The sequence below is a fragment of the Podarcis gaigeae genome (genome assembly GCF_964106915.1).
Source record: "Podarcis gaigeae genome assembly, chromosome: 9".
NCBI classification, from domain to species: Eukaryota; Metazoa; Chordata; class Lepidosauria; order Squamata; family Lacertidae; genus Podarcis; species Podarcis gaigeae.
In genome coordinates, this window is record NC_139685.1 from 20926003 (window position 1) to 20948018 (window position 22016).

Here is a 22016-nt window from a genome sequence, read left to right on the forward strand (position 1 = left end):
ATCTTGAACTAGATTGCAGGCAAGCAAGCAGGGGCTGTTGTTTGTTTTTTTATCATTCACTGTACTGCAACTTCCAGTTTCATGCAGCAGCATCTTATCACTAAATAAAATGCAAATTGGTGCTGCCACGTCACATTTGCACTCAGCTTGTTGTAACATTTGTCCTGCAATTTTAATTGAGAGTTTCTCTGCTTAGCTGGATGGCCTTGAATTCTAGAGTTATGATGAAGCAAAACTTCTCCATATCCACTTCCTCTGCACTGTGCATGATGGCTGGAACACTAGCAGAGGGAGAATGAATGAAAAATGTTTCATGCTCCAGGGTGAAAAGAACCCACTGTTGTAGATCTTACAGAGGAGACAGGAGTGGGTGCTATAGGTCAAGTTTGTATGATTTCTCACCCTTTTTTCACCAGCCTCTGGTTATTCTAGTGTGGGGCTAATGAGAATTTTGTCTGCTAGCTGGTTGGCTACAGTGAGAGGAAAATGCGGTTTCTGCCCCAGGTGAGAGTGTGGGTGTAACCTGTCCTTCCAGGCGAAAGACCCTAGGTGAGAGAGATGAGGTGGCTTGATTGATGCTTTTCTATTTCTTGTCACAAGGTTAATTGAAGTTCCTCGCATCATCTAATGTGATCGATTAGTATATTGTGATTTTGTTAATTTATATTGTACTTTTATTATATACCAGCTGTCTTTTGACCTGGTTTGCAGCTTGTTCTGCTGAAACATAAACACACTGATATAAAGATCTGCCTTAGGGCAGGACCACTAACCAACTGCCCTCCCTTCTGGAAGTGCCGGGTCCGGATTAGCACTTCAACTCAAATATAAGGAGAGCCACGCCTTTGAAGCTGGGAGGGGGCATAATGCGTTGAAAGAGTGGGGCGGGGCTTCAGTCGCTGCGCAGGCTCCTGGCGCAGCAGCAGGAGGAGGAGGAGGATGACGCGATGGCGGAAGCGGCTTTATTCGGGCGCTCTGATAGGGCGAAGCCTGGCCAGCGCGCGGTCACGTAGCGCCGCTGCGTTCGAAGCTTTCGCCTGGGGAAGCGGGTCGAGACCTCCGCGCGTGCGCAGCTTGGATGGGTGGGACAGAAAGATGAAGCTGACGGAAAAGTTGCCGGCCGAGGAAAGGCTGAAGGTGAGAACGCGGGGAGGAGTGGGGGGAGGGGGAGATGGCTGGCCGCTGATTGGTTAAAAAAGGCGCGCTCCTTTTTGCCTGCGTTGGAGGGTTTGCTCTGAGGCAACGAGGTGGTTCTGAAGGAGCGACTGCGGTCCATTCCCAAACTTAGCCCTCCAGATGTTTTGGGACTACAATTCCCATCATCCCTGACCACTGGTCCTGTTAGCTAGGGATGATGGGAGTTGTAGTCCGAAAAACATCTGGAGGGCCAAGTTTGGCCGTGCCTGAAAGCCCAGAGTTTTGCCTCCAGCATATGTGTGACGGTTCACAAGCAGGGCGTGGAAAAGATGGGCCGTCCCCTTTCCCGAATGACCCCAACGTCCCTCGGGTTTCAGAGGAGCGGCGCTGCTCCTGTTCATGGAGGCTCCATTTGCTTCATGCCAGCAGTGCTCCAGCTTCTGAAGGGTTGATGGCAGGCAGAAGCTGCCATGCGGGCTTCTCTGGTGGAGCCCTGAACTGACTGCATGGCCTCCGCAGCATGAGCTGGTGCTTTTGCCCTTCGCCATAGGAGTCAACTCCTAATAGCCGAGGTCCCTTCGCACCCCCCCAATAAAATATTTTTTAATATTGTTGGGCATTGCCATTCAAGTAGTGTGTGTGTGTGTGTGTGTGTCATGTGATCAATTATGTGGGCGGGGCTTACCTGCCCCCCATATTTTATTCAAGTTGGCACCCCTTGTTCTTCACTAATGCACCTGAAAAGGCTCAAATATAGTGTGTTCATAACACAGACATGGGCACAGAAGCAGCAGGTGATCTCACAGGCAGGGCTGGCCCACCCATGAGGCGACTGCCTCAGGCAGCAGTTTCCACAGGGATGGCAGATCCTGCTGTAGATCTTTATGGCCCTTCCTTGTTCCCAATGTACTGTAGATCTTCACTCACCTCTTCTTCCCAGGTGGGGAGGGGGATGCCATTTTGTGTTTTTTTCCTCAGATGCCAACATGTCTTGGGCCAACCCTGAGGACAGATGATTCTGAACCGTCTCTATATGGGGTGGATGGGTGATCAGATTGTTAAGTCAGTAATTTGAACAGAACCCCTTGCTGGACAGAGGCATACCCGGAGTCCTGCAGGACCGTTTTGTTAATTTTAATTAATTTTGCTAATGCTATCGTTTGGGAGTGATCAAACTGTTGATTGCAAATGATGTGGTGTTGCATAGCAAAGTAGATGTGCAAATATCCTGTTCGCTACTTATAATTACAAACATCACAAAATACAACATCATAAAACCAACAACATGCAACATCAGTAGAACCAGCTGTCTCTTAAAGCTTTGTTTATGCTCATTTCTTCCAGTTTTTTCACAAAGTAATTGATGGGATTTGTGGCCGCACATACCCTCGATATCAAGACTATAACACTATTTGGAATTTGACAGAATGGATGGAGGTTCTAGAACAAACCTCGGCATATTTCAAAAGTACCGTTGCCAAAGATCGCTCAGATGAAGAGGTATCCGCACTTGTTTTGCGACTTTGTAAATAAAGACTCAGTATTGCTATTCTAATTTATGTAATATAAACTTTTATGAGAAAGTTATAAGCAGAGCCTTTGTGTATCTGCAACAGGTATCTGCTTCAAAATTAAGTAGAGTTAAATTCAGTTTGCACTTTTCAATTAAAACAGATTCTGCATTAGTACTTCATTAGTACTTCAGCCAGTGTATTCTGTAATTCTTGTAGATTATGAAAATAATCTAATGAAGTTTAATATGTCTTAAATCTTTCATTTTGGATAATGTTCAGTTAAAGACTTTTCTATTAACCTACAGCTGGTAAAAGTCGTTGAGCTGCCAGTACTTGATTTGTATTCCCGAAATGGTTACCATTTTTCTGATTTTGATTTGATGCTCTAGAACATCTTTTACTCTGATAGCGAACCCAGTTGGTGAGTGCCAACATAAACAAAGCCAAAATGGGGGCACTGAGAAACAAGAGGGAGGTACTAATATGCATGGGGGACCCCCAAGGGTTTCAGAAGTAAAAATAATAGTATGTATATATTTTAAGAAACCCAAAAATGAAAGTGGGGGGAGGGAAATTACCCCAACAAGGAGTGTATTGCTATAATTGTACAGCCAACAACCACACAGTCATTCCACTGCTACATGATTAAAGGACTTGTAATCAGATGATCAGGGATGATGAAACAGCTGGAAAGAGGGGGCCAGGTGCAGACACCTGCAGCCAAACCAAGCAGCTTTGCGTTTGCCTTCTCCCAAGTTGGAGTTTTGCCATGCTGCTGGATGCCCTGTCATTCCTAGCCTGCCTTTCTTACAGTTTGCCACATAGTCATTTTCTCTTTCAGGCACTTCCCCTACACCATAGCTTTGACAAAGGGGAGGCAGTTTATGATTTCACAGCTGAGCACATGAAGGGTTTTGCGGGCCCAGCTGCTTGTTGCTGGTTATCAAAGCAGTAGGAGCTGCTCTTGCCTGCGTATCGGTGGTACCCAGTTGCATGTGGTCCTCAGCTGTAAGGCTGAGGCCCATATTTTAGTCAGTACTTATAATAGCAGTAGAACTGGCGTAATATAGGCATTCTGGTGGTTTTGATTGTGCCTACAAAACAGACCCAGAAATGATGCGGTCTTTAAAAAATAACTCTTGTATTTACAAGTACAAACAATGCCAATTGTTATCGTACAGCCTGTTAGGTTTACGTGTTTTTTTCCATTTTTGTTTTGTTTTGTAGGCACTTCAGCCATTGGACGAGCTGAGTTCTGACTCTCAAAAAGCTGTGGTGACTTGCTTGAAAGGCAGAAAGCATGACATCAGGCATGCCCTGATTGAAAGAACAAACGGCATCTGTTCGGCACGCCTCCTGGATTTTGACTGGCAGCTGAAGGTTAGGCTAACAGTTTCATTCCTAGCTGTATAAGACTGCTAGATCAAGGGTAGCCAAACTGTGACTCTCCAGATATTGCTGAACAGCAACTTCCATCAACCCTGAGCATTGGCTACAATGGCTGGGGCTTATGGGAGTTGGAATCCAGCAACATCTGGGGGGTACCATGCTGACTATCTAGACAAATATATGTGGCCTATGAGACTTTGAAACAGACTATAGCAGATCAACTGAGGGGAGAGGAGGCAGCCTGAGGTTCCCCATCTCTGCTGTATAGTATGTAGTAAAGATTCCAAACAATTGTTATTGGTATAATCATGAGAGTTTGTTTCTCGTAAGATTGAGATGAGCCATAGAAAGGAAGTTGGCTATTATGTCTTATGCCAGGGGTCAGCAAGGTTTACCTTGCCTGGGCCAGTTCACTCCAGCGGAGATCCCTCTGTGGCCTGGATCGCGCACGCCTGTGATTTCCGGCATCCGCGCAGACGCGATTTCTGGCACTGCGGAAGCAAGTCCCTGCGCCGTGCCTGTTTAGCACAGCGCGCGGGGAGTCGCTGAGCGGGCAGCTCTGTTCGGGGGTGGCTCGTGGGGCGGTTAAACAAACCCCGTGGGCCACTTGTGGCCCATGGGCTCTAGGTTGCTGACCCCTGTCTTATGCAACAAATGAACAATGTACATAATGCAGCATTTCTTCACTCTCCTGAATTGGACTGGTTTACAGCATATTTACTGTATGGCATAATAGGTTATAGCAATGTAACATGCTAATATAACCTACAATTCTGCTTGGATTATATATAGAACATTATATAGAACATATATAGAAGGTTGTTTATAAGATCTGCATAAGAGGATCTTTGTGAAATCTATTATAGTAGTTTGGTCACGTTAATGAGAATTATGCAGCTGGTAGTTTGCAGAACATCTGGCCATCATGCAAAATGTTTGCTCAGAAGAGTGATTACTCTTCTAATGTGCTTCTGCTTGCTTCACTGTGATTATACATTGCCTCTTGCTTAAATTTGTTTTGGAAGCCATTAGATAAAGAGAGGTGGTTTTTTGTGTCTTATTGGAGTTCTTAAAAGCATTATTTGTTGAATGTGAACATTTCAGTAGGAACTTAATTGAGAAATTGTGAGCCTTTAATCTGTAGCCACATGTGGCTCTTCATTTCTGAAGGGCTTGTAACTTTTCTTTATGGCTAAGGTTTAATTTATACTGTAAATCTGGTTAATCTGCAGTTCTCTTTCCCCTCTGGCTAATTTGAGTTCATTATGTGTGCATATTTTCAGCCTTTGTGAACAATACCTACAGCCAGACCACCTTCTGTACCTTCAGGTATATATGTTGATTATAAACCCCACCAAACATGTTTGCATTCAAACCCTAAAAATACCTCCTTAGAAGTGAGACCCTTTGAAGTCTATGGGAGTATTTGCTGGTTTTCTGTTCTTGAAAGCGACTGAGCAGGCTGGAGAGGCATATATGGTCTGACAGGTTGTATTAGCACTGCCAGTGAGTACTGTATTAGTACTGCCAGTGACAAATCGCATTGAATCCTGGAAACCAAAGAATTACTCTGATGGAGTAAGAATGTTTTCTGAATAGATAGTCTTGCTTTATTATGGATTATTCCCTTGCTAGGTTGGGATAAGCAATGTATTACACATGGACAGCTTCTGTCTGGCCAAGGTTTCTTTTCTGAGTGCTTCTATACTGCCTTGCTAAGGACATAGTATCCAAGCCCAGCTGATTCCATAATGTGTGCAGTTTTATGGGTCACACTGGGGATCCCACCCTCTGCTATATTTTTGGCAGTTCTACTTCACAACAATCTATATGTATAAATATGAATTAGTGTATTTATTTAGGATACATACTGCTCTTCAACAACAAGGCAACACATTCTCACACTGTACAAGGTGGCTTACAATCTTATTTCAGTAAAGTTTTCATAGCAGGGGTGGGCTTCCACAAGTGTATTTCCCACCCTAGAACAAAGGAACAGATCCATTTATGATACTTGGGCACTGGCTGCTTTGGCCTTGGTAGATCTGGGGGCAGATCCCTTTCTGCAAATCTGAGCTTAATAACAGTGTCTGCATTGAGGGCTCTCTCACCACACAGCTCTTCCTAGAGAAAGCTCACCTGATGGCAGCTAGAATTCTCCTAGAAGAAGACATGTTGCAGTTGCTCTCCTCCCTTGCCATTATCAGTGGGGGAACTCTTGGCCTCTGTTTTATTGTTGCTTTTCGAAAGTCAAATTCACATCCTTTAACTGGGTTATTTCCAGAGGAAATTTCACTCCAGCTGATTTGAAACCTGTGCATTTCTCCATATAGAAAGCTGTTCAGATCTTTGTTGTTGTTGTTTCTGATTAAATATTTTTGGTCCAGGGTTCTCAGTTACAGGAGGATACCCTGAATGTACATTTTCATGACTATATAGTTAGTATAAATAACTTTTTATCAGCCTTTCAGAATCCGCTCACTTTGATGTAAAAGTGCTATCATAACTGGCCTAAGCTGTTTTTCCCCCTAATTATTCTCCTGTATAGCTTGCCCTCTCTAGTGATAAACTATCCATGCTGCAAATGCCACTTCTAAACCTTGATCTGGATTTGACAGAGAATGGTAACCTCAAGCCGTACTCCATAGAAATGAATAAGGAAGAGCTACAGAACCTAATAAGTTCACTGGAAGCAGCCAATAAGGTGTGTATCACATTATTTTAGAAAGCTGAAATTACCCAAATGATTTCCCTGATAAAACTAGCATGTATGTAAAGAGTACACTTTATGGGATGTAGCCAAGAAAGTTGTCCTGTTTCTTGGTGCAAGGACTTCTGCCTGTGCAACAGGATGTCCTCTCCCTCTCCTCTTCCTGCCTGCCTCTTGCCCTCCCCATTTGCTCTGGAGGGCTGGAGGAACCCACATAACAGATTGGGGGGCACAGGGAGAGGAAAAGGAAATCCTGTTGCACAGATTGAAGTCCTTGTGCAATAGGACAACTTTGCTGGGGGAAAGCCCTCATTATGTAATAGAACCTTATCTGGGGCTAGGAGAGACTTCTTTAGGTCATATCAGTTAGAAGATATTTGACTTAGGACAAGGATGGGGAACCTGTGGCCCTCCATAACTTAATTCAAATGCAATGGGAAGGCTTGCTAGTGTTAGCAGTGGGGTTATTCAGCTGTCTTTAATTCAAAATACTTCACTATGGGTGGCAAGATCTTTGGAGTCCCTTTCAGTTCTGACTTCCTGCCCTTGTTTGTTGCCTTGGAAATGTCTCTTCTGGCAGAAAGTGCTATGAAAGTGAAAGCCTACTATTTTTCATGTGCAAGAAGATTACCAATCCACCCCTTAGTTGTGTGAAAGCCATTAGAGACTTATTTTATCCTTTAGATGAGAAGGCAAAAAGGCAAAAAATGTGTGGGTGTAAGTTTGAAATGTATTCAAACATTTTAAAAGGCTGTGTAAGCCGTTGTCTGAGCATGAGAACCTGCATGGTTGTTACACGTTGCTACTTAGACTTATTGCTTCCAACTTTTGTATTCCTCTTGAAGGTTGTTCTGCAGCTGAAATGATTCCGCTATCAGACGTGTCAGTGATAAGAAAATAGATGTGTATTCTTCAAGTCAAAAGGAACTGAAATGCTTCTGAAGCGCTGAGGTTGACGCATTAAAGTGAGAGACAGAAAGATGTTATTCATAATCTTACTGAGAGAACAACTCTTGATCTCTGCTAGGCCAAAATAAATGCAAAATCGCGTTGTGGCTAACCGGTGAACATAACTTTGATAGACTGCTGCATTTCTGAGAAGTTTTGAGTGCCATGTTAAAGCATTTGTTGGAGATCCTGAAGAAAGGGCGGACTTTGCCTTATCGTGTTACTAACAAGCAGCCAACAGTTACCTGAAATAACTTGATGCAAACATTCCTTTTCTTCTTTTCATGGGATTTATGTAACTACATTGCAGACCAGGACTGTGAAAACTATTTTAAACCCAAAGACACAATTTGCTGTTATATTTTGGAACTGCATAAAAAGAGGTTTTGTTTTGCAGACTGAGCTCTGTTAAACACTATAGAATGTGTCTACAATTAAGTGTAGTGGATTGAACATGCCTATTACCAGACCATTTTAAGCATTCTACCTAGCTGTAGCTTGTAATGTGCTTCTGTGTGAAATAAATTGATTTCTCTTAAATATTAAAGTCAGGCTGTGAAACAGTACAGTTTAAGCCAACACAACTACCCCTGATTGGTGTGATCTAGCTTATATTTGCTTATCAGAATAATTGCCGGTAGACTGTTTAGGTGAGCACATGATGTCAGCCTATGATTGCAAACAATGATTGCATACTTAGAGTTTGCTCTATAAAGTACATGTATCTATGTAACCCACTAAAGAAAGTTATTGAAAGAAAACTTCCAAAGCACTTGACCTTTCGCCTTACAAAGCACCCTAAACCATTCTGAACTAGTTCAAAGGAAGTCAGTACTTTTTTGTGGATTGCAAGGCCGTGGGAATTTGCCTTGGAGATCTCTGTCTGCAAGAGCCACCATCATATGATGGCTTTTGATACTGCACTTGTTTTGTTGTCTCTGTAAACCCTAACTTACCTGTGAGATGGTCTTTGGGTTGGCTGCAAAGGTATCTGGGTAGATGGATAGTGCCACACTTCTCTTAAGATTTTTATTTGTGTATCCATTTTGTTGAGAATTGGAGAAAAGACTCACAAATTGGTGAATAGCTATAGAATCATAGAATCATAGAGTTGGAAGAGACCACAAAGGCCATCGAGTCCAACCCCCTTCGTATAGTATTGCTGGAATAAGGTACAGTGGTGCCCTGCAAGACGAACGCCTCGCAAGACGGAAAACCCGCTAGACGAAAGGGTTTTCCGTTTTGGAGGCGCTTTGCAAAACGAATTTCCTTATGGGCTTGCTTTGCAAGACGAAAATGTCTTGCGAGTTCCTGCGGGGTTTTTCCCCTCCCCCCCTTTTTCTAAGCCCTAAGCCGCTTATCAGCTGATCCGCTAAAAGCTGCTAAACAGCTAATAGCGCTAATCTGTTAAGCTGTCAATGGGCTTGCTTCGCAAGACAAAAAAACCGCTATACGAAGAGCCTCACGGAACGGATTAATTTCGTCTTGCGAGGCACCACTGTAATATATCATTTCCTATATACAAAATGCTTCTGAGTTATGGAGAAGATCCATTATTACCAGTACTTCAATGCCAGTATGGAAAGGAGTATTTTTCAAATGCTTAAAGTGTCTGTATGACTGACTGCTAAAACATGACTTGAGAAGAGATGTAGCAATATCATTTTTTTTCATGAGTTTTTTAAAAAAGGTATGGGGAACAAATTGTTCATTGTTTTATTTTCATACACACACAGCCTCATAATGCATGCTTGAAATCTCCATACAAAATTTCAAGCTGTACAATGGAAACGTTTTTTAAAAAATGTTTATTTGGTTACTAGGAATACATCAGCTAATGAAATTTACATTTTATTACATTTTCAGAAGCTATGAAAACTGGTTTAATGATAAAACGTAAATAATGCTACTTCGTTTCATCTCTCCCCCGTCCCCCGCTCATTCCTGCAGCATTTAAAAGGGAAGTCCGGAAAATAAAATACTGAGTAAAAGAACCAAGGGGATGGTAGTTTCTGTAATACTGCAAAAAACAAAAGACCCCCACAATTTCTCTTGAGTACTGTGTTTCAGAATTGATTTTTTTTCTAACATACATAAAGACTGAAATCAAAATATGTGAAAAATCAAAGTTGGGACTGGGGAAGGGGAGTGAGAGACGGCACCAGGCATATTGACACTTTTAAAAGGAGAGGCTGAAAAATCTTCATAGTTAAAGGAACAGCCATATATGTGAACCTGAATGTTATGTTGCATCCGATATGTGGATGAACTAATAGTCCATTGTAAATGAAGAGCGTGATATAAAGAAGGATGGCTCTTGTGCGGCTTATTGGATCAGAATGATGCAATCCTGGGCCATTTTAAAGATCTGCAATCTGACTATGCCCCTGATCAGTCTGTGATGTTGCAGTGAGTGGTCAGTACTGTTGAGACCTGGGTCCATATCCTTCCGTGGTCATGAAGGTCACTGGATGGGTTTGAGAAAGTAAGTATTTATCAACCTGGCTTGTCTTGTAGGATTGCTGGTAGGATTATCCCAGGTGTACACTGCAAAAAGGTAAAGGTATCCCTGACCGTTAGGTCCAGTCGCAGATGACTCTGGGGTTGTGTGCTCATCTTGCTATGTAGGCCAAGGGAGCCGGTGTTTGTCCGCAGACAGCTATGCTATGGCGAACCAGAGCAGCACATGGAAATGCCGTTTACCTTTCCGCTGGAGCGGTACCTATTTATCTACTTGCACTTGATGTGCTTTCGAACTGCTAGGTGGGCAGGAGCTGGGACCGAACAACGGGAGCTCACCCTGTTGCAGGGATTTGAACGGCTGACCTTTCGACTGGCAAGCCCTAGGCTCAGTGGTTTACACCACAGCGCCACCCGCGTCCCTGTGCACTGCAAAAGTGTATACTAAAAATGAGAGCAATGGGTGAACACAGGCCATCATTTTAATATAAGGTGCAATTTAGGTTTTGTAAATAAGCAATTCTAAACTACAAATGGCTGTCATTACAAGGAGACCCAGTTAGCCACATGAAGATTACTTTGAATGCCACTCCCAACTGCGTGTTGGTTTAGAACAAGCAATAGGGAAGAATGGCGTCGAAGAGTGAATACTGTCTCCTTAACAAGGATCATGATCCATTAATGTTTAGGGAGCAAGCAAATGTGCATTCACTTTGGTGGCAAATAAGCAACATATGAAAGGTGGTGAAGAAATATAGCTTGTTTTTGTCTTGGTTGAACTAACTTCTGTTCACCTAAGGCTGTTAAAAAAGTGCCCTTTCTGTGCAGATTCATATTTTATTGGATATGGGCGCTTAGCCTGTTTATCTACAGACACTAGATACTACAATGTTAAGTACTTCACACAATGTAAGTTATGGGGTGATAAATATGATAGACATAGTTTATTGAAAAGGATGATTCCTCTGTCACACAGCTGTTATTCTTGTGGGTTTCTTTTGCCATGATGCGTGGCTTGCAAAATATGTACAAAATATGCCCCCCCCCCCCCAAGCAGTGGTTTGAATGAAGGCTGCAAGAACAAGGTCACAAACTAGGGATTTTTCTGGCACTAGTCCTCCTTTGCTGGACAGAAAGGTGTGTTTTCCGCACATGTGATCATTTCTCAGGAGTGTCGTCTTGGCCAAATCACAGCACCTGCACACTGAGTTTTGTTATAAACAGAGTCCAGTATGCATGCCAAAGGCAAAAATCTAGCACAAATATTAAACATTGAAAACTTTGTTTAAGCAAAGGATGGTGATAACACCATTTTAGCTGTTGCAAGGTTTAGAAGAAAATTTCACAAATGCTGCTATGGAAAACACTGCTTTTTCTTGTTTTGCAGTTTAACTTTTAAGATCGCCAAGAATGAACTTTGCACCTCACAGTAAAAAGATGCCACTGCTCTGTTGCAATGAATGAGAACTCAGCAGGAATAAATGGAGCTTGTAGAGGACACCTTCCTGGTGCCCTTTGTCCTATACTAGATCAGTTGAATCAGCGTATGAAAATAATCACAGTATTGTGGGCTTTACAGGTTTCTTTTTCAAAACATACAAAAATGTACAGTTACTCCCAGAAAACACCTTTGGAAAAATATTTGAAAGAACATTTGTGTTGACAGCAATAGAGTCTAGTGCTACATTATGCAGAATGTGCAAAAACAAACATGCAGTTATATACAGTAAGGAAACAGAAGCCTAACAAAAATTATAAAATACGCACACTCTAAAAAGTTAAGACGTGGGATGTGTAAAAAGCAAGTACATAAATTCACATTGCATTAACAGATCAGGAATTTTAATCAGAAAATGCAGCATATCTGTATACAAAATAGAAAAGTTAATCATAAAAAATTAGTCTATTTTTCCTCTCTTGGCATTTTGTTGATTTTATTTCCTAGAAATCTTTCCTTTCGTTTTAGAAAACAAATATTTAAAGGGATCCTTTTAGCAAGTGAACTGCAGAAACTGCATGTATAAAAGCTCTTTCATGTCGAATAATTGGTTTCGAAAATGTGTTTGCAATGAAAATTCAGCTGGAATTTATAAGTTTTTATGAAAAATTAAGTCAAAATATTTCTTTAAAATACGTAAATGAGATTGAAACGAGCCACAGAGAAAGGCTGCCCCCCACCTTCTTAAGGAGATCCTGTAATGTGTGTAATTGTATTAGAGCCTTGTTTTTATTAGACAAATTCAAAAATGAAAAACAGTTACTTGGAAATAGTTCATTTGTTGCTGGAAGTGCGTTTTGATGACCACATCAAGCTGGTCAGGAACAATAGAAAGTTGTGAAGCTGGCTTGGGGAATATAATCTCGGTGTGTAGATGTTTTATATAGATTTGAACCACCGTATTGTGGTTCATCTTTGCCTTTGGATAAGAGTTTCACCTTGATGGCCTCATCCTAATAGCAGCAATGGACACCTAATACTCTAAATTGTTTAGGCCAAATTTTTAGATTTCTTGTGGATTGAGGCCTGTAGAGTTCAGATACGTTGTCTCAGTTTCCATCCCTGGTATATTTCCATTATTAATCAGCTGCTCAAGCCACAACGGCAATCCTCCCCATTTCATTTTTAATTAGTTGGCAAGTTTATATACAAAAGGTTTATGCAATTGTTCTTCAACTTACTTGGCAAGTACTGTACAAGGTCAACCCAAGCTGTCCTGGCTAACAAGAGGTTGCACCAGGCTGATTCACTGGTGTCTGAAGGCACCAATGGTAGACCAAGAGTAATGATGGAAGACAGAGAAAGTCTCCATCATGTGCAAATGCAACCAGGTGCCAAATGGGCAGCTCTATGCTTATGCAAGGAGGTCCTGATTGCTTAATGATACGACTTGATAGGAATATAAACCATCATACTGCAACCTGTCTGCATAACTTGTGACCCACCAAGCTGTTTAGCCAAGAACCTGATAGACCTCAAATTTTGCTGCCTGCCTGTGACTGCACAAAAGGGTGGGATTATTGATACAACCAGTAGGCTTAGCAGAACACAAGCTCTAGAGACCTGACTGCAGGACAAGCCAACGTGGTGCCCTCATTTTTTGGACATTGGCAACTGGGGGACACTGTATTGGTTACCACCACCCTACCCTACCATGTTCTTCTGTGTGCATTCATGTAGACGAAAATGTATTTTCAGCAAAAGGAATACAGAGCAGATTGTTGACCAAGAACAAAGCTTCATTTTATTGTTCCTTCCACACGCTAATAAAACTATATAATCAATGTTTTCGTATATTCTTTCCTCCTTCAGTTCTACTACCCTGTATTTAATGTGTCTTGTTCCTTTTTTATGCAAGAAGGGTAATTTCAAAGGTGGGACTCTCACAGTCAAGCAATGGTTAAACAATTTCACAGAATGTATGCTGTAATGACTTGCTGGGTTTACATATTGGGTGAATTGCCACCTGACTCCCTAATGACTCATGCAAGAAATGGCACAAGTAGATTTACCACCTTGTTATCTGTGGCAAAATGATGTATCTCTCATGGAATTAGCTGATAAGATACACACTTTTGTATGATTTCATATCTGCAGAGAAAATGTTAGATAAAGCCCATTAGTGATTCTAGTCAGGGTAGACTTTTTAAAAGGACATTTCTGCTATGTAATCCATTTCCATTCAGAAGCAAATCCTGGTTAAGTTCATTGGAACTTACTCCCAGATGAATGTGTTTAGGATTTGCAGCCTTACAATTGTATAAGCAGCTAGCTAGGAATTGGTGGAAAGGGGGATTGAAGAGACTAGAAGGTTAGCAAATGGTGATTAGTGCTTCATCTTAATTTTAAAGTGTTTTGACCCTGATGGTCTCTTGTTCCATAAACTTCTGCCCCTCATATTACAGTTAGAGTCCAAGAGATGGAATGTATAGCTGTGCTCCTCAAACTCTTATCACTCTTATCAACCGTACAACTTGATGGATTTCTTTAGTTGTTGGTGCCACTTTGCTTTTAATCTTAGAGTGGCACCCGAGACAAGCTTTGGCTCTCAAAGGGGTGGTAAATAAAAGAGGAATGAAAGCACACACTCTCTTTATCATGGTAGGAGAGCATTTTTCATTTGGAAATTCTAAAGCAAGCCGTTAGTGCCAATTTAGCTACTTGTATTCTTTTTTTTTTTTTAAGCTCCTTGTATTGATTATATGTACCCCAACTTCCAAAAGCTGGCAGCAATGGTGAATCAAGCTATAGAGCTATTTTCCCTGTTGCTGAATCTTTAATTCAAAGCCACTGATTAAGTTTTTAGAGGTGTATCCAGATGTATGAGCTAACTTTCTCAATGCCACAAGAATTTAAGCATCTCCATATTCACCAAAAAAAAAAAAAAAAAAAAAGAGGAACAGATGAAAGTCCAGCATTTGAGAACTAGGCAATGGAGAAGAATTCGTTCCAGTAAATGTCAGCTTTAGAAGATTAAGATGCTGTGTTTTCATGCCTATTTGTACAATCGTTTTGGAAAAGAAGCAGGCTTTCAAAAATAATAAATTGAAACTGAAATTCCAGCAAAGCCTCATACTGTTTCAACATCAAGAATATTGGCGTTACTCAGTTACTTCATGGGATATCGTCCAACCATTTTCCTGAGTCTGTCCTGTATTATCTATCTGCATATATGCTCCAAACTGACAGCACATGGCAGTAAATTAGCTTTTTACATTAAATATTTCAGGGTCCATTTGCGTAGAACAATTTTTTTTTTTGGGGGGGGGCTATCTTTTTAGGAATCAAACCTCCTCCACCCCCTGCAATTACCCTCATTTTAATAATAAAAAGTTTGTCTCAGTTCAAAGAAAATTGAACCAAGGTTTGTATGAATAAGGCACCTTGAGGATATGTTGTTTTCATGGATACTTTTTTCATGGATTTAGATAATACTCAAGCATGGATGCATAGAAAGGCACAATGTGAATGAAACCTCTTGGCTCAAATTTAGTGCTACTTTAAAAAGGAGCTTAAGATTCTGCTTCCCGTTTGGCACTTTGGGTATTTCTGTCAGGGTTTTAGGAGAACATTATAACAGATAAATAAGGAATGGGAGTCTTGCTGGGATAACACTGCAAAACCAGGGCTGGCCCAATGCATTTTGGGAGGGAATTCGAAATGCAGCGGACGTGTTAGATGTCTGTTGGGTGTGGTTTGAGAGAGGTGATGATGTGTCTTGTTACTCTTGGCTCTAAGGAGATCATTCAAGTCACATACGGAAGGCCTCCTATTCTAGACATTACAATTTCAAAATGTCCTTTCTTTTTTTCTTTTTCTTTTTCTTAAAGTTCTGGTCTAGTAACTCTAGGTCTAGATGATGGTAAAGGTAAAGGGACCCCTGACCATTAGGTCCAGTCATGGCCGACTCTGGGGTTGCAGCGCTCATCTCGCTTTATTGGCCGAGGGAGCCAGCGTACAGCTTCTGGGTCATGTGGCCAGCATGACTAAGCTGCTTCTGGTGAACCAGAGCAATGCACGGAAACACCGTTTACCTTCCTGCCAGTGTGGTACCTATTTATCTACTTGCACTTTGACGTGCTTTCGAACTGCTAGGTTGGCAGGAGCTGGGACCGAGCAACGGGAGCTCACTCCGTTGCGGGGATTTGAACCACTGACCTTCTGATCAGCAAGTCCTAGGCTCTGTGGTTTAACCCACAGCGCCACCCGCATCCCTCTAGATGATGTTAGCACTGCATTAACCCAAGCTGTGGTTTTCACTTCTCTGATAAGATGTTCACTAGTGAGACTGAATATATGGAAGTCCATCACTTTCTATGAAAGAGGCTCAGCTAAAACAAATGTCCTGGGAGATAGGAGGCGAGCAACATCATATATTTGTGGATTCTTGCTTTGTTTATTGGGAACAATTTATCCATTGTCAGTAAGGCACTTTCAGCCCCATCCCCATGGATACTTAATAAGAAGTCCTGCTTATTTCAGTAGGATAGCATTTTAAGTAATGCAAAAAGTTGTGAGCGACTTCAACTTAAATTACGCATGGGAAGAGCTGGTGATTCATTTTGAAGATCCAAACTATTACCGAACATTCCACCTTCCTGAGGCACAGAACCCTGGCATGTTCATGATGCATGTGTAGTAACCAGATTTATATGTGATATCAAGCACATGGGACTTTTGATACCACACCTGGAAAAGAGTAGCAGTACCAAAAATTGGGCAGGAGTAGGTCTTAAATGCTCATGAACTGAAGGCAATATTGGGCAGGAAAATGGCAAGCTTTGAAACTGATGAGCAAAAATAGCTTTTGACTTAATCGAAAGTGTCAATAGAGTCTTGGGAGACTGTCCGATCATGAATTCACCAAACTAATGATCCTCCACATTGGATGAGTTATCACCCCCCACTGCAAATAACATGCATGACTAGGTGCATATATGGGTGTATGTCCATCCTACTAAAAAAGGGTGGTAATGGTAAAAGTACTGTAGGCATTGGGTATATGTGTATACACACATACTTGCCTTTCCATCAGTCCCACATAATGATGAATGCATGATCTGGGCGCATGTGCATGAGTTCACTAAAACAACAAAGAACAGAGATGTGAAATTTGTAGCTCTTCAGATGTTGCTAGACTCCAGCTCCCATCAGACCTAGCTGGTGTGAGATAAACAAGTCAGAGTGAGCTACCGATGGTTCTACCACCGCCTTTGGGCCAGCCTGTAAAAGGCCTCATACTACTTGGAAAAGCTCTGCCAGATGACATAATGAAGATGCAATGGAGGCAGCAAATTATGCCTTTTTTGCTGCCTTCACTACCACTAGGTAGGCTCAGTATTGAGCTCTTACCAGTGTTCAGTTGCATTTGTTTGGATCTTTCCTTCACTTGCTTTCAGGCTGTCTCCCAGCTTGTTTCCTCGCCCTAAACTCTGAAGTATACCAGGGGGGCCAAACGGGCTCTATGAAGTGGAAGAGGGCATTCAGGGGTGATTGTGTCAATAGCCATTTGGATGTTCAAGAGGTCAGCCAGGGCTTGCACAGAGGTATCAGTCATATCAGCCAGAAACACCCCCTGAGCTATTTGGAATCCCACTGGATCCATCAGCCTCCGAGGGCAGGCTTTCCTAATAGGTCCCCTGCCTCTGTAGAGGGGGAAAGGTACTGACAGCCTAAATCTCAATAGGAAGTGATTGAACCACGACAAGGGACTAATGTCAGTGTCCCCCACTTTCAAATCATCCTCTTCCTGCCAAGTCAACAAAATAAGGTCCAGAGTGTGGTGTGCCATGTGCGTTGGGCCGGTGACATGTTGGAACAGCCCCATGGTTGTCATGGCGGCCATGAAGTCCTGAACTGCCCCAGAGCCAGCTGCCTCAGCATGAATGTTGAAGTCTCCCAGAACCAGCAGTCGGGGAGTCCTCAACACTGCCTCTGACACCATCTCTGTCAGCTCAGGCAGGGAGACAGCTGGGCAGCCGGGTGGGCAGTAAACCAGCAGAATCCCTAATCTGTCCTGATTGCCCAATGCCAGGAACACACTCAAGACCCGCCCCCCCGACTGGACAGAGAGCCTGGAGATAGAGAGAGGATCTCTATAAACCACAGCAACTACCACTCCCTGACCCTCAAGTCCGGCCTGATGTTGCACTGGGTACCCAGGTGGACACAGCTGATTGAGACCCTGTTTACCCACACAGATTTCAGCGATCCATTGGACTGGATGTAATGGACTGGATGAGAGCTAACAAACTGAAACTCAATCCAGATAACACTGAGGCACTGTTAGTGGGTGGTTTCCTAGACCGGATGGGTGGGAGATTGCCTGCTCTTGATGGGGTTACACTTCCTCTGAAGGAGCAGGTTTGTAGCTTGGGGTCCTCCTGGATCCTTTGCTGTTGCCCGTGGCTTAGGTAGCCTCAGTGGCCCAGAGTGCTTTCCATCAGCTTCGGCTGGGGGCCCAGCTATGCCTCTATCTGGACAGGGATAGCCTAACTACTGTTGTCTATACTCTGGTAACCTCAAGGTTAGACTACTGCAATGCGTTCTACGTTGGGCTGCCTCTGAAGTTGGGAAATTTCAGCTAGTGCAGAATTTAGCGGCCAGGTTGCTCATTGGAGCAAGACGGTTTGAGCATGTTACACTGATCCTGGTCCAACTGCACAGGCTATCAATTAGTTTCCAGGCCCAATTCAAAATGTTGGTTTTGACCTATAAAGCCTTAAACGCCTCAGGGCCGCAATACCTCAAGGACCGCCTCTTTCCATAGGAACCTACCCAGACGCTGAGATCATCTTCTGAGGCCCTCTTTGTGTACTTCCTCCTTGAGAGCCCAGAGGGTGGCAACACGAGAACGGGGCCTTCTCTGCAGTGGCTCCCCTTCTGTGAAATGCTCTCCTTAGGGAAATTTGCCTGGCGCCCTCATTATACACCTTTAGGCGCCAGGCAAAAGTATTCATTTTTAACCAGGCTTTTGGTTGATTTGATTGATATCCTATGCCCTTTTAAAATGTGTGGGGGTTTTTTGGGGGGGGCAATAGGGTTGTTTTTATTTTGATTATGTATTTTGTGGATTCATATTTTGATTTTATTCTGTGAACCGCCCTGAAACCTCCAGATATAGTGTGGTATGTTATATATATATATATATATATATATATATGCCAATGTCCCCTCAACTTGGGAGGAACTGGGTAATCAAGTCACTGTTGTCTTCCAGTCTACCTGATGAACTCATCATGTGAAAAGGTTTGAGCTGGTTACTCCAGTTTAGCCACATGCCTCTATTCCTATAAATTTTTATCTAAGCCAAGTTTTAATGCCTGTGCAACTTTCTAAAGCAGGTGAATTTGATCTTTGGAGAGTTTGTAAGCAAACCATTTTTAAACTTACCAAGTATGTGGTCTTTTCCTATGCCTGGGGAAAGAGGGACACGTTGAAAAGAGATCTATTAAGGGGACATTTTAGAACCCTGCCATGCCAGCAACCCCACTCAGCCATGAAGCTCACTGGCGACCGTAGGCCAGTCGCCATCTCTTAGCCTAACCTACTTCACAGGGTTTTTGTGAGGATGAAAATGGGGAGAGGAGAACTATATACACCACCTTGAGATCTTGGAAGATAAAGGTATTATATAAATGTAACAAATAAATAATGAACTCACTTGGAGGGTCACATATTTTAAAGGTCTAACAGCCTATATCTCCACATTTAATTCCGAGGCATATTTTGAGATAATAAATCCCTGTGGGTTCTCTCACCAAAGAGTACTTGCCCCAATCTTGGATCGTGGCACCCAATAATTCTCCTTTAATCTCTCTCTCTCTCTCTCTCTCTCTCTATCTCTATCTCTATCTCTATCTCTATCTCTGCACCAACATCCAGCATGGCCAAAAATAAAGGGTGATGGAGTTTGTATTCCAGCTCGGGTTCCTTGCATGCTGGGGTGGGGCTGGGGTACCATGGAGTTGCAGAAGGGGGCATTTATCCCCTTTACTGGATTGCACCCTGCTCCCTGTGACTTCCATTTGCACTAGGAGGGAAATTCCCACTGGTACCAATGACAGCTTCCCTCCTAGGATAAGCAGCAGCCACGGAGATGGGGGTGACTATCCAGATCAGCACTGCAAGCCTCCTTCTTGCTGACCCTCTTTCCACAAGGCCATGGATGCCTATTAAGTAAAGGGGAAAAGGAACCCAAGCAGACAGTGGCCAATTGTGTAATTCAGGGGTCACCAACCTTTTCGGGCGCATGGGCACACCCGCATACCAGAGAAACTGCTACAGGTACCACAAACACATATTACAGTCAAGCGCACACCACAGTCTGTTCTATTGCCTACGTTAGAATGCTTTTATCAAGCCTAATTTCAATTGGGGGTGGGGAGCAGGGAATCCTTTGGGCGCCTGTGAGTTGATGTGTGCCCTCAGGCACCAGTCATTGGTGACCTGTGATGGAGTACCACATCTACTTTAGCTCCTAAAAAGTGAGAAAAACGTCCTCTGATAGGGGCCAGGAATTGCTAATAAAGACTCCAGTGTGTTCTCACAAAACTAACACCATGACAGAGCGGGAAAGGCAAAATCTGAATTGGCACTTATTTTCTTCCAGCAACCCTTAGTATGTAATGTTGGTACAGCTTCATTTGTGCTGTAGACCAGCCATCGAGCCCAGATCCCAAAGACACACATTAGGTGTTTTGTCTAGACTTGTCACCTAATCAAACAGAGTTTCCCTTAAAATAATTGTATGAGATTAAATCGATTATTGATTAAATCCGCATACAGCTGTAGCTTTGCCTTTTCTTGAATAACACTTGAGCTTTGTTTGGCAAATAGTATTGTAGTACTAGGAATGTTCACACGTTATGTTTCGTGAGTGTACAATCTGTGTCCACAAATAGTTGAGCTGTACACACAAACATGTAACATTCCATGAGTGTATACCTGTGCTGAGATGTACAAATCAACAAATTAGCTGCACACTCTTTTACACAAACACTTGTACATGTGTAGAGAGAGCTGGTACCTGTGTTCAGTGTAATGTGTGAACAAGCCTATGGTTAGGAACAATGTATGTGTTTTGGAAAATAAGGCAGAATTTTCACGCCATGTTTTAAATGCTAAGAAAAAAGAAAGGAAAGATCACCAGAAATAACCTTAGAACAAAACAGAGGGGTAGCACTTGTTTCTTCAGTGTCGCTCTTTGAAAGCAGATCTAAAAGGATGAGCACGTGTTCAAATAGATACTGTCTTCTTTTTTGAAGTAAACATGGTTTGATTTTTGGGATATGGTTAAAAGGGCACCCTAACCCACAGAATGGCTGAATATTGTACCTTGAATATGTAGCACTGCGGCTACAACAGTCTTTAAGGTTGGCAAATTTGAGAACAGGAGTCTGGGCTAGGCAGGTGGAGGGATCACAGCATAACTCAGTGCACATAATAAAGCCAGTAGACCACATTGAAAAGGATAAACGTGATAGGAAAAACCATCCTGGACCACTTGTCTATGGAATTGACATCAGTCAAATCTGGGATTTTGACCTTGAGCTGCGATGCTCTTCTCCGTAGGCGTCCCTTTTGATGGGTTGTCTGTCTATCCAAAGTGCTCCTGTTGTAGAGGTCCCTTGTGGTGGCAGGCCTCCTGTAATGGATGCTGGCGCTGTCGTAGGAGTACATGGTAGCTCTCGGGTCATTCAAAGTTGCCAGCATATTGGCGCTGCTGACTTCATTTCTCATTTCCAGGGTAGTAAGAAGAATATTCCCACGGGCGTCAATCTAAAGAAGGAGCATGGCTTTAGAGAAGGTCTCTTAATCCCTTAGTGGTGCTCAGTGGTGTAGCGCGGGTTGCCAGTGCCTGAGGCTGCACTAAGGGGTGGGAGGGAGGGAAACTAAGTACGCATGCACATTCAATTGCCTAACGCTGTCTACATCACCCAGGAGATCACAGCTGCAGAGATAAGAAGAGTAATTCCGTTGTCTGGAGATGTCACTTCCTGGTTTGCACGGAGAAGCCGTTTACAATGCAGTCCAGCAACGGAAGCACGCAAATGTATTGAGGCAGCACTGGGTATTGAAATTTTGCACCCCTAACAATTTTGAGCCTGGGGCAACCACCCCTGGGTCCTCCACGCTACGCCACTGGTGATGTTTGGCACACTGGCAAATGAGTGAGATGATAACGAACAAAATGCATGATAGGAAATGACAACGAGGGCCTTCCAATGCCAACGTTGGTGAGGAAATGAGAAAAAGGAATCTGAGAAAGAACCTGGATATTGTTTTAGTTAATGGGAACACTGGTATTTTGTAACCTTCCAGTCTCCGCCCCCTTTTTCAGTCATTTCTGTCTGTAATA

The 22016-nt window shown here is 42.8% G+C and overlaps 2 protein-coding genes across 2 annotated transcripts in view; one reads left to right on the plus strand and one right to left on the minus strand.

The window, feature by feature from the left end:
• The first annotated feature begins 924 nt into the window (after nucleotides 1-924).
• On the plus strand, nucleotides 925-8245 carry COMMD8 (COMM domain containing 8). The gene is made up of 5 exons (XM_083754732.1): nucleotides 925-1137; nucleotides 2482-2637; nucleotides 3879-4031; nucleotides 6589-6744; nucleotides 7596-8245. The coding sequence occupies exons 1-5, from the start codon at nucleotides 940-942 to the stop codon at nucleotides 7614-7616; spliced, it is 684 nt and encodes a 227-aa protein (XP_083610858.1). The 5' UTR covers nucleotides 925-939; the 3' UTR covers nucleotides 7617-8245.
• A 12185-nt stretch (nucleotides 8246-20430) lies between these two features.
• The window catches only part of GABRB1 (gamma-aminobutyric acid type A receptor subunit beta1), an 84474-nt gene continuing 82888 nt past the window's right edge, over nucleotides 20431-22016 (minus strand). The window contains exon 9 of the mRNA XM_083755008.1: nucleotides 20431-21436. Within this exon, the coding sequence (XP_083611134.1) occupies nucleotides 21089-21436 (348 nt within the window). The 3' untranslated portion in view covers nucleotides 20431-21088. The remainder of the gene's footprint in view (nucleotides 21437-22016) is intronic.